The following is a 15,040-nucleotide window of genomic DNA, read 5'->3' as shown; positions in this document are numbered from 1 at the left end:
CCTCTGTACTTGTTTATACCAGGTGACTCTTGCTTGTTTTTAATGTTTTCCCATCACAGAGAACATACATGGGAAAAGCATGGTCTTGATGATGTCAAGGAGAATGTTTTTGAGGAAAGGGGTGAGGAATATCTTTAAAATGACTGATCTTCTTTCTAAGGGTAGTAGGTTAAGAACTTTATTAAGCAGACTGGATGTTCTGGGTCTAGAATAGCCATTGAGTGTATTCCAATTTGGAAAATTACTATCAGTTATGACAGTGAATGAATAAGGGGTATTGGGCACTATTTGGCAGTATTAAAATTGTATTTTTTTGGGGGGGCGCTAATGCACTCAACTTTTCTTGAGTCTTATGAAGTCCAGAATGGGGTTTGAGATGTTGATGTTTGGGGGTTTTGTTTGGTTGGTTGTTTAGGTTTTGTTCTTGTTTGTTGGTTGGTTGGTTGGTTGTTTGCAAGGGGAGAGGGTGAAATTTCCTTATAGCTCTCTAATATGGACCTGACAAGAGAATTAGCAAAGGCTAAGAATGATTGAAGAATTAAGTGCCTGTCTACACGACAGGTAAAACTGGAATACAGAATCTAGGAGAAAGGGCTTCCTGAACTTGAGTCAAGGTGGGATTCAGTATTAAAGTTCCATAAAATATAAACATCGTAGAAAAAAAGAGACAGTGTGTCATTAGCAAACTGAAAGCCACCTCTTTGAAGGCCTTTTGTTACAGATGTCAGATTCAGGAGCTAATGGTTATGGTAAGGACCAGAATAGGAGGCTCAAAACCCCCAAACTTTATAAGCATAAATCAGATACACTTCTGTTTTTGAAATCCATCCAATAGCTCTCAACTGCATTTAGAGTAAAATCTAAATTCCTTTCTGTAGTCTATAAGGTCCTTCATGATCTAGCTCTTCCTGTCTCTAATACAGCAACTCTCAACCTTTAAACATGCTCCAACATCACCTGTTAACTTTCTAACTCCCATACCTATCAAGCTTGTTCCATCCACAGAGACCCTGAAAGTGTTCCGTCTGTTCCTCTCTCTAAAGTTCTCTTCCCCCAGATACTCCCATTGGCAGTTCCTTCCTATAGATCAGGTCTTAGTTTAAATATCGCCTCCTACGGGAATTTGCTCACTTGCCCTTTACTTTGTTTTATTTTTATCATAGCCAACACCCTTATCTCAAATATAGTTATATGTTGTGTTATAGTGTGCTAAGTTATTATTTTCTATATCTGACTACTAGAACATATACATCATGCAATCTAACAAAAAGTGTCTGTCTTCTTGGCCTCTGTATCCATGTATGCCTGACATATAGTTGATATTCAATAGCTCTTTGCTGAAAGGGCTACCTGAACAAATGAGCATACATTGAACTAGTCATGTCTCCAAGCAGAATAACAGAGGAGTTTTGGAGCAGGTGAAGGGCCAGGAAGTCACTCAACATCTGGAAGGTTTGGCAGAAGTCTGTCAGGGCACAATCATGACTGGGAGGCTGAATCTTTCATAAATAGAAATTCATGAAACTGGACAATTCTGGAATCCAGCTCCAGGAGCAAAACTCCAAGCCCTAAGAGGCTCCCAAATTACTCCTAAATAGCACAGGTGCTTCAGTTAATAAACTACTCCTTAGGTAAATGCATTTGGATATTGCATTAGCTCTTTTAGAATAGTAAGCTTCAGTCTTCATAGCTTTAGATTGCTCTTGCCCATAACTTGGCTCATTTAATGCTTGTAATAACTCTTTTAGGATAGTAACCTTTTGTCCTATTACTGCAGATTCCTTTTAATAAATTCTATTGGCTGTAACATAGCACATTTAGAATTTATATTAACTCTTTGAGTTCAACAGTTAAATATCATTAAATGCACTGAAGCAGGATTATTCTTTCTTGATTTAGAGAGGATCTTAAACATTTTCTGAAAAATAAGTGTATTAATCAGGTAGTGCCCCCTACAATTTATAGACATGATCTATGAAAATATAACTTTCGGTTATCCTTTTGGGAAAAATATAAAACGTTTATTTAAAAAATAGATTATGGGATGTGAAGGCAAATTTTTACTTTAATGGGAAACAAATGGAACAAAGCAGAGTCTGGATTGAAACAGAGCAGATCAGTTGTTCTCAGGCTTTTACATTCTGCAATTCTCTCTTAAATGGCACAATCCCTGTACACACATGTACACAAACACAGACAACATGCCACTAATTTGGTCATTCATTCAACTAACTTGTATTAAGAAGTGTTTGCTGTGTGTGGGAACTGTGTAAGGTATGGGGACACTGAGGCTAAACTAACATTATAATACATATTCCTGCAGGGGCTCACAGTCTTCCAGGGGAGAAGGGTTGATAAAGGTAATTACAGTAGTGTATGCTGTAACAAATATATGAATAGGGCAGAGAAAAGCAAGGGCTCATCTGCTTAATGGGATCAGGGAATGCATCCAGGAGATGAAGAGATTTGTACTAAATCCTAAAGAGAGAGTTGGAAGCGTTGCCAAGGTGAAGAAGGCACTGCAGCCAGAAGGAAGATTTGTGGAAGCTGAAGGACTAGGATTTTCTAGGGAACTGTGAGAAGCCAGGTATGAATAGAGCCAGGTGTGTGCATGTAGGAAAAGGCAGAATATACAAAGTGTAGAAGAACTATTTGGCAACACTGTTGGCAGTTTGGTAAGGGGCTATAATTCTTTCCTGTACAAGATTTTAGTAGCCTTGGTCTTTGCCCATGTTAATAAGTAAACTCCAGTCACTACGACAAATCAAAAGTATTCTTACTTTTGGCAGCCAGCCTCCAAGATGGTCCCCAATCATCCAGACTCTTCCTATTCACACCCTTGTGTAGTCTCCTCCCACATTGTACTGAAGTTTGTCTGTGTGACCAGTAGCATAAAGGAGAAGTGACAAATTGCCCTTCTGGGATGAGATTGGGTTATAAAAGATTGTGGAGTCTGAGTCTGTCTTGGTCTTTCTCTCTCTCTCTCACACACACACACACACACACACACACACACACATATCACATCACTTAATCAATCCATCACTCAATCACTCATCTTGCTCAGGGGAAAGCCAGCTGCCATGTCCTCTGAACAGCCCCTTGAACTGAAGCTTCCTGCCAACAGCCATGTAAGTGAGCATGAACTCGATACCCCTGCCCATTGACATGATCATAGTTCTGACCAACAGACCACCTGGCTACCACTTGATTAGAGCCAGAACCACTCAGCTAACTAACTCATCCTGATTCCAGATCCAGAGAAACTCATATGAGATAATAAATATCTGTTGTTTTAAGCTGCTCAGTTAGGGAATAATTTATTAGACAGCAATAGATAATAGTACACTACTCATTTCCAAATGCCCTCTAGGGGAGCAGAATAGATCCCAAGTGAAACCGGCAGGTCTACGCTAAAGACTTTGGGCTTTGGATTTCTCACCATAGGCAGATGGGAAGCCACTGACGGATTTTAGGCAAGATGGTGATACAATTGATTTATGTTTTAGAATGATTACTTTTGCCTTAATCCTAGGGTCTTCCATTCCATTTCTGGGCCCTCCACTATTGCTTTTTCATCTGCCTCTAAAGGGCCTAACAAACTATGTGGCACTTGCTGACGTGTTTTCTTCCTGACTAGACTGTGAGCTACTTAGGAACAGAGATGGATTTATTAGTACCTCTTAGTCATTTATAAACAATTCTTTGTGTTCCTAGAATCCTGCTGAGCATGGGGAGGGAGAGGTACTCAGTAAACCCCTGTGAATTAATTGAGTGATAGGAGATAGTTGAACCTGCAGAAAGGGAGTTGGGCTAGCAGGGTACTAGATTAGCTCGCTGAAGGAGTGACGAAGGAATGGACTTTAGAAATGTCAAAGGAGAAGAAAGCAGAAATTAGTCATTTCACACACACATACATTTTTATTTAGTTTTGCAGGTGCAATCGTCTATCAAAAAACATAAATCTTTGTACTGTCTCCTGGGGTTGTCACAGCAGAGATGAAAGGAGGAGATTCCCAGCAATATTACTTGAAGTTCGTAGGTATGAAACAATGTTACTAAAAAAATGATAAAAAATAAAAATACCAATAACAGTTTTCTTACTCTTTCAAAACTGATAAGTTGGTTTATACTAGGCTAATAAAAGTTTCAGTGGGAGGAAGCAATATAATGTTATAGAGAAACTCTATATCCACATACAGTTATAAGTATATAGATATAAAGAGGCAAACTTTATATTCACACCAAGTTATAAGAGTATCTGGATTAAGCAAAAAAAAAGCAAGTGTAAGCAAATAACAAAGAGAAGTCGATTGAAATCCTTTTTATACACAAAATATCTCCACTGGGAATTCTGAACACACTCTAGAGCTCTAAATATTCAGGTGTTCAATTCTAAAAACAGGTAGGGATTTGTATTAACAGGTAAAACAGAAAAGTATCACAAGAGTCATCTGAAGTCTCATCATTCAGAATGATGGTTAGAAAAAGTGTCCAAATACTTTATAATTTCCTTATGCATGTAAATGAGATATCCATTTTCATGATCTACTTAAAGTAAGCAATTTCTTTGCCTCCATATTTTCTTCAATTTTAAAATAGCTTCATTTGAAAGACTTGCGTTGTCGTTAAAACCCCCAAATGATTACCCACTTCCTTGTTACATAAGAGCAGCTCTTGTTTTGGTTAACTGGACTTGTTTTTCATTTTCTAGTTTAACTTTATATCTTCTTAACACACACACACACACACACACACACACACACACACACACATTGGTAACCCAAAGTAATGTTAGGTAATCAACTACACTTTATGAACAATTTTATTATAAAGGATATTTTTCCCTTTCATCATTTGTTCCCTGAAAATGAGATCATTTCTTATATATTTAAAGTATTATTACAAAAAGTTGAGTAACAAGCAGTGGCTTTGGTTTAAGAATATAAAACAGAAACAGAATACTTTCTTAGGAATTATCTGTGAAGAAGAATTAAAATGATCTCTCAAGGATTTCGGTGATCTGATTAAAATATTATCCAATTTTACTGGATTTTCCATCACAACTGCATTGATGAGATTTTCCCCCCCTCAATTGTAAATTGCTATACAGATAAAAACAAAAAACAAAAAAATGAAAAAAAAAACCCCTAAGAACTTGAAAAAAATGATTGGAAATATTTGCCTAGGTCGTTCCTTTTCCAGTTTTTCTCAAATAAAAACAACTACATTTTTATTACCTTTTACTAATTAACACTAAATTTTAGGATCTTTTTTTTTTTTTTTTTTCCTTTTTGCGTTATGTGGGCCTCTCACTGTTGTGGCCTCTCCCGTTGCGGAGCACAGGCTCCGGATGCGCAGGCCCAGCGGCCATGGCTCACGGGCCCAGCCGCTCCGCGGCATATGGGATCCTCCCAGACCGGGGCACGAACCCGTATCCCCTGCATCGGCAGGCGGACTCTCAACCACTGCGCCACCAGGGAGGCCCTAGGATCTTTTTAAGAAATAAAAATAAGGCTGGTAGATGAATCCCGTACCTTACATTTGGTTGCTAGAATGAACTGAAGTTGTAGAGTTCTTCCCATCCACTGGAATGTTATTTGTTTTAAAACAATTCTTTCATCCGCCTTTTTCTCCTTGCCTTTATTGCAATTACTATGTGGGCAAAAAGAAGAAAGTTTCAAAATAGGAGTCTATAATTACATTACTATGAGTCATTTCACTTTAGAAGTTTTAAAAATATTTACTAAGCCATGACAGTCAGCATATTTTCCAGAAATTCTTTGCTAAATCAGAATAACTCTGCAGTGTTTCTGCAGGCTCAAATTTCAGCTCAGCATGTACCTGCTGCAGAGATAAAGTAATTTTTGCAAATGATTCCATGTGTACTTGCCAAGTTTTCATAATATCCAGGAAATTCAATATATAACATTTTTGCTTTTGTCATAAGTAAAAATCTTAGTAGTTCTAATACTTACCCAAAGTTAGACATTTAACTCTTAAGAAATTTATGCAAAAATTTGAATTGTGTGGTCAGCAGAATACATGACCAGGGTAGTCTACACTTACTTTTAAATTGTGTACTCTTTAATCCCTTTTACTCTCTCTGCTAAAAAAGTTAGTCTGTACTAAGAATGACTGATCCTAGGCAGAAATTGTAATCCTAAGAAAAATTAAGTTGTAGGATTCCTGTATCTTTTTTCTTTTAATTCTAATTCCACTCTGCTCTTCTAATTTTCAGCAACTTTTTCTTAGGCATTAAGTATTCCAACTCCAATTTCCTCCCTTCTGCTCATTTCTTCTTGAGCAGTCTTTCACACTTTTTGATACTCTTCACTCTTTTCTTCATTATTATGCTTTTTCCATTTACTAGAAAGTTTCTCTCAGATAATCTGATCAATTAATCTTTGTTTAAGATTTCTTTAAAATGTCATCTTGAATAGCATATTAAATATACCATTTATTGCCATACAATGAAATAAATATTGTACTTATAAAAAGCTGGAATTTTAGAGGGCTTGAACACTGAAAAGATTGCAACTACCTTGTCTCCAAATCAGTCAAAAATCTAATTTTATTTTTTGAAGCAGTATGGAATGTATATGCATGTTTCAATCAAAATAATTTCTTGCAAAAATTTCTAAATGTAAAATTTTAAGGGTGTTAATGAAGCTGGAGGTTTGGGGGTTGATTTTTTGGAGTGGCTGTTTGTTCACAGGCTTTAAATTACCTTCGTTTGCTACTGCTTTGGTGCTCAGCAATTTACACATATTTAAATCTTGCAACAATCCTGTGAGGTAAGGATTATCAGCCTCAAAATACAGATACTGAAATTACAGTGTAGGGAAATTAGCTCATTTTCCTAGTTTTCCCACCTAATTATGGGCAGTACTAGGATTCAAACCGAGTCTCAATGGCTAACGATTTTAAGCTTTTCACGTGCTTAGCGATAGTCAACAGGTTTTTAGTGTCAAAGGTGAATGGTCTCAAACTCAGGTCCTGGCCTGCATTTGACGCTAGTTTGCAGCTCTCTATCTGGCTCAAGTTTCTAGTCTTACTGCCCACTCTTGTTCTGCCTCTCCACCACACTCCTCCTGTGCTGTACTGTATGCTCTTCCCTTGGCTTGAAATGGAACTTACATTCACAATCTGTTTCGTAAAATTACTTAAAACATGACAATGTACTGCAGGGTCCAGAGAAAATGGTTCCACCCAGCAGTGTTGCGGGGGGGGGCTCTAATTTCATCTCACACAATCTTTTAATTAGTTTTTAAGCCCTTAACCTTCATTCTGAACCTCCAGGGGAATCCAGGGCCTCCAAATCCTGAGGCATTTCAGGTGTGTGATGAGGAAATCCATTTTCTCCATTCACCTCCCCCTGCCCCCACGCCAGTCACATACCACGAATTCATTTTCTTTCCATTCTTTCACTTGTCTTCTTGTCCTCTCCTGTTCTCTTTGTTCTTCTGGGTATTTACCATCACCACCACCGCCACCAACACCGTACTTTCTTTTTCAGTGAGGTTTCTAGAAGAAGAGGAATGGATGTGGGTATTCACCTTGTCATATTTTATTGGAAGTCTAAAATCTTTCTTCTTTTTAATAATCATCCTGGTGTGAAATTATGGACTTTGGAGTCAGATTCTCCACCTTTTTCAAGTCGGGGCACAGAATGAAAATGGTCTTTGTATAGTATGCTGGGGTGGGTGACAGGACTAACCTGAGGAGCCTGTGCACCTTGAATTACTGGTGTGCCAGGATATCCATCACACAGCCTCAAGGTGGTAAACACTGGGATTATACTTCCCGCTTCTTAGTACTTGGGAAATACAACAGCTAACATATTTGAAAGTGCCAGCACAATGTTGATACACGGTAAGAGCCAGTAGAGATCTGCTTGCTTCCTTCATATCCCCCCCCCCAAAAGTCACAACTTACACAATGCAGGGGCTCACACATCTGTTAAGCAAACGACTAAGATGGATGGACATCACTGTAACACAATAGGGGATGATTTGGGGTCAGAGGATCTTGTAGACCAGACAGCAGCATTAGACGGCTGGGCAGAGGAAAGGAGGAGGACAGGAGGTTATCTGGCTTCCTAACTCTCTCTGCATCCAAATAGTGACAAGTGCCTTTTGCTACTGGAAATCATTTGCTGTGAGGCCTTTGGTAGAGAGTAGGCTGCAGGTGTTAGGGAAAAGTCTAGTGCCTTCTTAGTTGAAAGGGAATAGCTGAGGTGATTACTTAAAGAAATGTTCTTTGTTTTGCATTAGATTTATCTCTGTTCTGTTTAACCTTTATCTTCACATTATTCTTTTCCTGCAGAAAAAAAAATCTGTTTACAATCTTCCTAGGGTCGGGGCATTCATTATTTCCCACTTCAGATTTGGGAATACACATCTTTACGTTTAAAACTGCAAACACCGTCACACCAAACAGCATATATTAGGCGTAACAAAGGCAAACGAGAGCGCATCTAAAATTCACTAACGGGTAGAAAAACCAGTGAAGGAATCTGAAGAATGTTAAACCCAGACAGTAATCTATACCGCCTTTCTCTTTTAATTTTCCTCAGCTTCCTCTTTTTCTCTTTTGATTCGTCTTGACTTTGCTCTTCCTTTGGGCTTAAATTTTTTTTGGGGGGGGAGGGTGGGGTCTCATACAAAAAAAAAGGGCAAAGAAACTCCAAAGAGGCAAATGGGCAGGGAGGAAAAGCAACAAGTCACTCCGCTTTCTGCCTAGATCCTGCGGGGAGTCCAGTCGGCAAGTGAACCCCCATTCTAACGGCGTAACCTTCCCCAGCGCCACTCACCCCCCAAAGCACTTCCCAACTCGGTCGGGCAACCTCCCTCCACTCCTCCTCTCTCAGCTGTCGGGAAATCCTGGAGCAGCCCTTGCACAGGAGCCACTTGTTTTCTAAATAGCCGAGGATGGAGCTTTGTTTTAAAGAGAAAGAGAAAACTCGGCACTTCAGGGGTGGGGCCGCAGAGCGCAGCTTGGCGGATTTCCGCTGCGGGCCGAGGCGCGGCCGCTCCACCGGCTGGCTCTCTAGAGACCAACCCTGCGAAGCTGCACACAGCTTGTTTGCTGGAAAACAGTGAATTGGGTCCGTCGGCCTCACCTTAGGGGTACCTGTGCGTCGGAGAAGGGAGGCCGCGCTGCAGCCTGAGGGCGGTTTTCCACGCGAAGTCGCGGAGCTGGAGACGCGCGGAGGCGTCGGGTTTCGCGCGGCGCCGCTCTAGCCGCGCGCGAGGACGCTGTGAGCCCCCCCTCCCCGCCCCCGCTGAAGCCTGTGGTTTCCCCCGCCGCTCCAGGTCGGTTTTTCCCGGCGACTCCAGTGTGACTTCCAAACTCCCGGGCTCTGGGCACACCTCGGAATTTGCCCCCGCCTCCCGCCTGCTCCCCTCGGGCCCCAGGAAGTCGCGAGCGCCCCAGGGGTCGCCCGAGGAGTGGGCTCGGGACCGCGGGCAGCGCAGCTTGCAGGGGGGACGCCGCCGGCAGCGATGAAGCCATCTTGGCTGCAGTGTCGGAAAGTCACCGGCGCCGGGGGACTCGGGGGGTCCCTGCCCGCGTCCTCTCCCGCCCGGGGAGCCGGCCCGGCCCGCAGGGCGTACGTGGCCCCCGGCCCACGGGGCGCTCTCGGGGGCCGGGGCTGCCGGCCGCTGTCCTCGGGCGGCTGCGAGTACAAGACCCACTTCACGGCCTCGGTGGCCGACCCCGAGAGGTTCTGGGGCAAAGCCGCGGAGCAGATCAGCTGGTACAAGCCCTGGACCAAAACGCTGGAGAACAGACATTCGCCTTCCACCAGTTGGTAAGTGACGCCTTCGCCCACCCCCCTCTCTCTTGGGTGCCAAGGCTTGGCGTCCCCTGCACCGGAACCTGGAGTTCTTTTGGGAAAGAGAATGCGACTGGAGATGTGCTCAGACCTTTTAATTTGTGTTTAATTTCAATTTCGTAGTCAGCTCTTTTGCCTTGTCCTGAAGGATTCGGTTACCTATTGTGAGCCCCGCTTCCTATAGACCAGAAATTTACCTGTATGGCAGGGCTCTGCTTAGTTGAGCAAGAGCCAGCACCCAGGGACAGCACAGTCTAGTGTGGGAAGCAGCCACGGGGAAACAAGTGCAAGACGAGGGATAAACTTGGGGAGTGTTACTAAGTATCCACACACTCGGAGGAAGAACGACTTCAATAAGATCACACCTAAGTAGGGTTTGGAAGGGTGGCTATGTCTTCTCAAAGTCCACAAGGTCCTAATTATTAAAGTCCACGAGGTGGAACACAGGTTGAAATTTGACTGTTGATACGGTTGCGAATAATTGTGTTGGCTGGAGAGGTGGGAAAGGGTGCTGGTGAGTCAGGGGTTGGTTTGGGAAGGGATTTAGGTATCATGCTAAGTAGCTCGGATTAGGTCCACAGCCCTGTCCTGTATATGAAGCTGCGGTACGGGGTACCCAGAAAGAATATGCATACAGGTAGGTGGTGCTAGAAATCATGGTAGGAATGAAGTTTTTTGTTTTTCGTTTTCCTCCTAGAGTTGCAGTTATAAGTAGTTATAAACATTGTTTTTATATTGTAACAAACAGAGATACATTTGTAGAATAAATGTCAAACTTGCCAGAGTATTAAGGGTGAGTCACACCATCAGAACTCAAGAGTTGTGGCTGCTCTTTGGGCCATGGGCCTTAAGAGTGTGTTTGCTTTCATCTGCTAGCCATTAGGGAGAGATGTTTCCTGTAAAAGTTTGCAAAACACTGCAGTGGGGTTTCCCACTACCATTTCCAAGTTCCCAGCAGTGAGATGGGGGAATGACATGGTCAGGTTTGCATTTGACAAATGCCTTCTTTTTTTTTTTTTGACATCTTTATTGGAGTATAATTGCTTTACAATGGTGTGTTAAGTTTCTGCTTTATAACAAAGTGAATCAGCTGTACATACACATATATCCCCATATCTCCTCCCTCTTGTGTCTCCCTCCCACCTCCCTATCCCACCCCTCTAGGTGGTCACAAAGCTCCCAGTTGGTCTCCCTGTGCTATAAGGCTGCTTCCCACTAGCTATCTATTTTACATTTGGTGGTATAGGTAAGTCCATGCCACTCTCTCACTTTGTCCCAGCTTACCCTTCCTCTTCCCCGTGTCCTCAAGTCCATTCTCTAGTAGGTCTGCGTCTTTATTCCTGTCCTGACCCTAGGTTCTTCAGAACCTTTTTTTTTTTTTTTAGATTCCATATATATGTGTTAGCATACGGTATTGGTTTTTCTCTTTCTGACTTACTTCATTCTGTATGACAGACTCTAGGTCCATCCACCTCACTACAAATAACTCAATTTCGTTTCTTTTTATGGCTGAGTAATATTCCATTGTATATATGTGCCACATCTTCTTTATCCATTCATCTGTTGATGGACACTTAGGTTGCTTCCATGTCCTGGCTATTGTAAATAGAGCTACAATGAACATTTTGGTACATGACTGTTTTTGAATTATGGTTTTCTCAGAGTATATGCCCAGTAGTGGGATTGCTGGGTCACCTGGTAGTTCTGTTTTTAGTTTTTTAAGGAACCTCCATACTGTTCTCCATAGTGGCTGTATCAATTTACATTCCCATCCTCTCCAGCATTTATTGTTGGTAGATTTTTTGATGATGGCGACAAATGCCTTCTTGTTGAAAGTAGGAACCTGAAATGGAGAAAGACATCTTGACTGGAGACTGTTCTCTGTCACCACCATGCTCTGTCCTCTGTTGATTATTTGGAGCTGTTTACGTGGTTTTATCTTTAGAATCTGAGCACATTTCCCCATCCAGTTAAATTTTTTCAGTAGTGTTTCAGAGGATTTTTCAGATCCTCTCTTATGTGGTGGACAGTGGCCCAAGCACTCGGTATGCATGAGGTGAAGCGGTAGGGGTAGGAGTCTTGATGGTCAACAGCATGGTATCTGGTGCTGGAATTTTGAGTTTGAGTTCTGGCCCTTACGGTTACTGGCTGTGTGTTCATAGGCAAGTTGCTTAATCTCTCTGTGCTTCAGTTTTCTTGTATATAAATGTAGAACTAGTAAGAAGATTAATTTATTAAAGAGTTAAGACCAAGTCTTAATGAAATAGACCCTATAAATGTTAGAGGAAGGATAGTTGTCTTTGTACTTTCATACCACAATTATTTAAGAACAGGAAATCCTAGTGTTTCTCAGATCAAAACACAGAATTATTGTCTCACCTAAGAATGTGTTCTCAAAAAGTTCTATGTCCATATATCTGTCATAAAGTATGGAACTGAGATTATTTACGTGAGCATCCTTCACATAAAACTGTGTGCAGAGAACCCTATTAAGAAGTCCCTGGGATATTCCAAGTAAAAACCAATGAGGGCCAGACCTAAGGCAATGGTCAGACCATTGCCAATGGTGGCAATGGAAAGGAAAGGACAGGTTTCTAGAGGATTAGTTGAAGTTGGTGAGGGCTCAAGGGAGTGCAGAGAATGTGGAGATCAAAGTGTCCATCAGATAGACATTTAAGATCTGGAGATTTTCTCTTGATGTATTTTTCTCTTTTTAATTTCTAGTTGCTTGCCTGAATTTTAAAAAATTGTACGCAGGCTTCCCTGGTGGTGCAGTGGTTGGGAGTCTGCCTGCCAATGAGGGGGACATGGGTACGGGCCCTGGTCCGGGGGGATCCCACGTGCCGCGGAGCAACTGGGCCCCGTGTGCCACAGCTACTGAGCCTGTGCTGTAGAGAGCCCGCGAGCCACAGCTACTGAGCCCGCGTGCCGCAACTGCTGTGGCCCGTGTGCCTGGAGCCTGTGCTCCACGACGGGAGAGGCCACAGCAGTGAGAAGCCCATGCACAGCAGCACGGAGTGGCCCCCCTCTCGCTGCAACTAGAGAAAGCCCGCGTGCAGTGACGAAGACCCAACACAGCCCCAAATAAAAACAAATAAATAAATAAATTTAAAAAATTTGTATGCATAAAATGTTCCTTTTTTAATGAGGATTTTTGTCAAAGGGTTCTTGTAGGTATTTTCAAAAATTCAGTACATTGTAGATCACTGACATTTGACAATATTGTATCTGAATTCTTTGTCTTTGTACTGTTGGAATCACATGGTTGTACCTGTTTTACAGCAGCCCAACAGATCAAAGTGAATAACAGATAAGTCTTTGAGTCTGTATTTATTTTAGCAGTGTGATTCCGTCTTACTAAGGAGTTTGGTTGACAGAGCAGAGTTGGGGAGGCAAGTAGGCTCAGCAGACCATACATCTAATCTGAAATTTCATTCAATACATGGTTTCAATCTGAATCCTATTTGCAGATATTTCTCATTGGTTAACCTTTTTCTGAAAAGGTAAACTCAAGGGCAGGACAAATGTCTTTTTTTTTTTTTTTTTAATTTATGTCCCTAGATTCTAGGACAGAACAGACATATGAGTTTGAAAAGTGATAGTCAGATAACAGGATACATAGATCTGATGGTTTTTGATTCTGTATGTCTTGGGAGGTGGTAAGTGGATACAGGCACAATTTGATGTGAAGGTGCTTTGCTTACTTCTTTTTGAAGCTGGGATGGGGGAAGGGAGATGTTGACTGCCAAGTTCTTAAGTAAAATGAGGAGGGGTTGCTACAGCTAATTGTTCTCTTCTAGGTGGAGCTGACATAGGTGTAGTCAAGATCTCTGATGCCCTTTGGCTTCCGAGAGGCAAGAGGGATTCTCTTTCCTCACTAAAAGCTTGTCTGTTCATTTTTCATGAAAGTAAACTCCTCTCTGAATCTACAGGCCTACCAAGAGCCCCAACACATAAATAGTAATGCATATTAGCTTTTATAATGGCGTAAACTACCCAATAGTAGTTTACAAATGCAGTAGTGTGAGCATGGAATAGAAATCTTTAAGGATGATATACTAGGGACTTTCTATTGTAGGCAATAGCCCTGTAAAACACATTTCTGGGACTGTAATCGCTGAGATCTTTGAAAGACATATTACATGTAGGTGCTTTAGGAACATGTGAAGAACCACATTTCCTCACAGTTTGTTGGTTAATGCACATTGTTGACACCTAGCTTTGGGGGGACTAAATTCTCTATTATAGAGACTTCAGTAGAGAACTGCAATATAAGGTGAAGCAATTAGAACTCCTAGTAATTTCTCTAATCCTGGAACAACAGAATAGATGCTTTGGTTATTTTCTCCTGATGAATTAGACATCCTGCTGCCTTTCCTGAAATTGAAATCCAGCTGCCACTCTGAAGAATTAGGCAATTCACTTTTGCATGCATTGTGGTTAACTCTTCAGTCTGCGTCATCCCTTATCCCTTTCTTTGAAAGCATTGCAATTCTGTTTTAGTTTATTTTTATTTAAACAACATTCAAAGATCAGACTCTCACATACTGTTTGGTTTAGAATTTAATATGCATTAAAAGTGACTATAAGCTGAAAAGGAAAAGTCTCTGACTAAATGCAGATTATTGGAAAATGATTTCTGCTTGGTTAACATCTCTATAATGGAAATTGTTTAGGTTAACATGCAAGATATCAGTTTCTTACTAGCTATGAGATAAAGGTTGTTTAATCCCTCCAGGTCTTAAAATGGCTCATAAGTGAGAAAGACACCAATCATTCACTCACTGTGTGTATAGTACAGAGAAAATGATGAAAGAGATAGTGGAGAAACTCACTGCACAGCGGTAGGGGAGACATACATTAAATAAATTATTACAAACCTATTTAGAGTTGCAGTAGATACTATGAAATAATAGGGGGATTTAACATAATCTTTTCTGGAAGGATCATGGTAGGAGTCTTGAAGAAATGATGGTTAAACTGATATCACAATGAGTGGAGATTAGACTCAGAAGGAGAGAGGAACATTGCAGACAAAGAAAACAGCACGTGCAAAGTCCGTGAGGTGTGAAGTAGCTCAGTAAATTCTAGAAACTGAAAGAAGGCTAGTGAGGCAGGGAAATTATCAAGAAATAATAGAAGAAGAAGAGAGCCCTATTGTAAATGGTCTGGTGAGTCTTGTTAAGGATCTAAAAATTTCCT

The 15,040-nt window shown here is 41.4% G+C and overlaps 2 protein-coding genes across 12 annotated transcripts in view; one reads left to right on the top strand and one right to left on the bottom strand.

Annotated features, from left to right (window-relative positions):
• LIN7A (lin-7 homolog A, crumbs cell polarity complex component) overlaps positions 1 to 9,320 on the bottom strand; it is a 245,462-nt gene extending 236,142 nt beyond the window's left edge. For 4 of the 9 annotated variants that reach the window (XR_009533800.1, XR_009533801.1, XM_060112958.1 and 1 more), the window contains exons 1-3: positions 8,816 to 8,946; positions 7,402 to 7,527; positions 5,538 to 5,655 (exon numbers count right to left, since the gene is read on the bottom strand). The gene's annotated coding sequence lies outside the window, so the exon portion shown is untranslated. Of the gene's footprint in view, positions 1 to 2,780; positions 2,845 to 3,943; positions 4,059 to 5,537; positions 5,656 to 7,401; positions 7,528 to 7,938; positions 8,014 to 8,815; positions 8,947 to 9,124 lie in introns of those variants that run through there. The other 5 variants (XR_009533802.1, XM_060112959.1, XM_060112961.1 and 2 more) reach the window with 5 other exon arrangements.
• The window catches only part of ACSS3 (acyl-CoA synthetase short chain family member 3), a 142,083-nt gene continuing 136,067 nt past the window's right edge, over positions 9,025 to 15,040 (top strand). For all 3 annotated transcript variants that reach the window (XM_060112955.1, XM_060112954.1, XM_060112956.1), the window contains exon 1: positions 9,025 to 9,814. In XM_060112955.1, coding sequence (XP_059968938.1) covers positions 9,507 to 9,814 — 308 coding nt within the window. In that variant the 5' untranslated portion in view covers positions 9,025 to 9,506. The remainder of the gene's footprint in view (positions 9,815 to 15,040) is intronic.

This window comes from Mesoplodon densirostris, chromosome 11 (genome assembly GCF_025265405.1).
Source record: "Mesoplodon densirostris isolate mMesDen1 chromosome 11, mMesDen1 primary haplotype, whole genome shotgun sequence".
NCBI lineage: Eukaryota > Metazoa > Chordata > Mammalia > Artiodactyla > Ziphiidae > Mesoplodon > Mesoplodon densirostris.
This window is presented reverse-complemented; position numbering and strand designations above follow the sequence as displayed.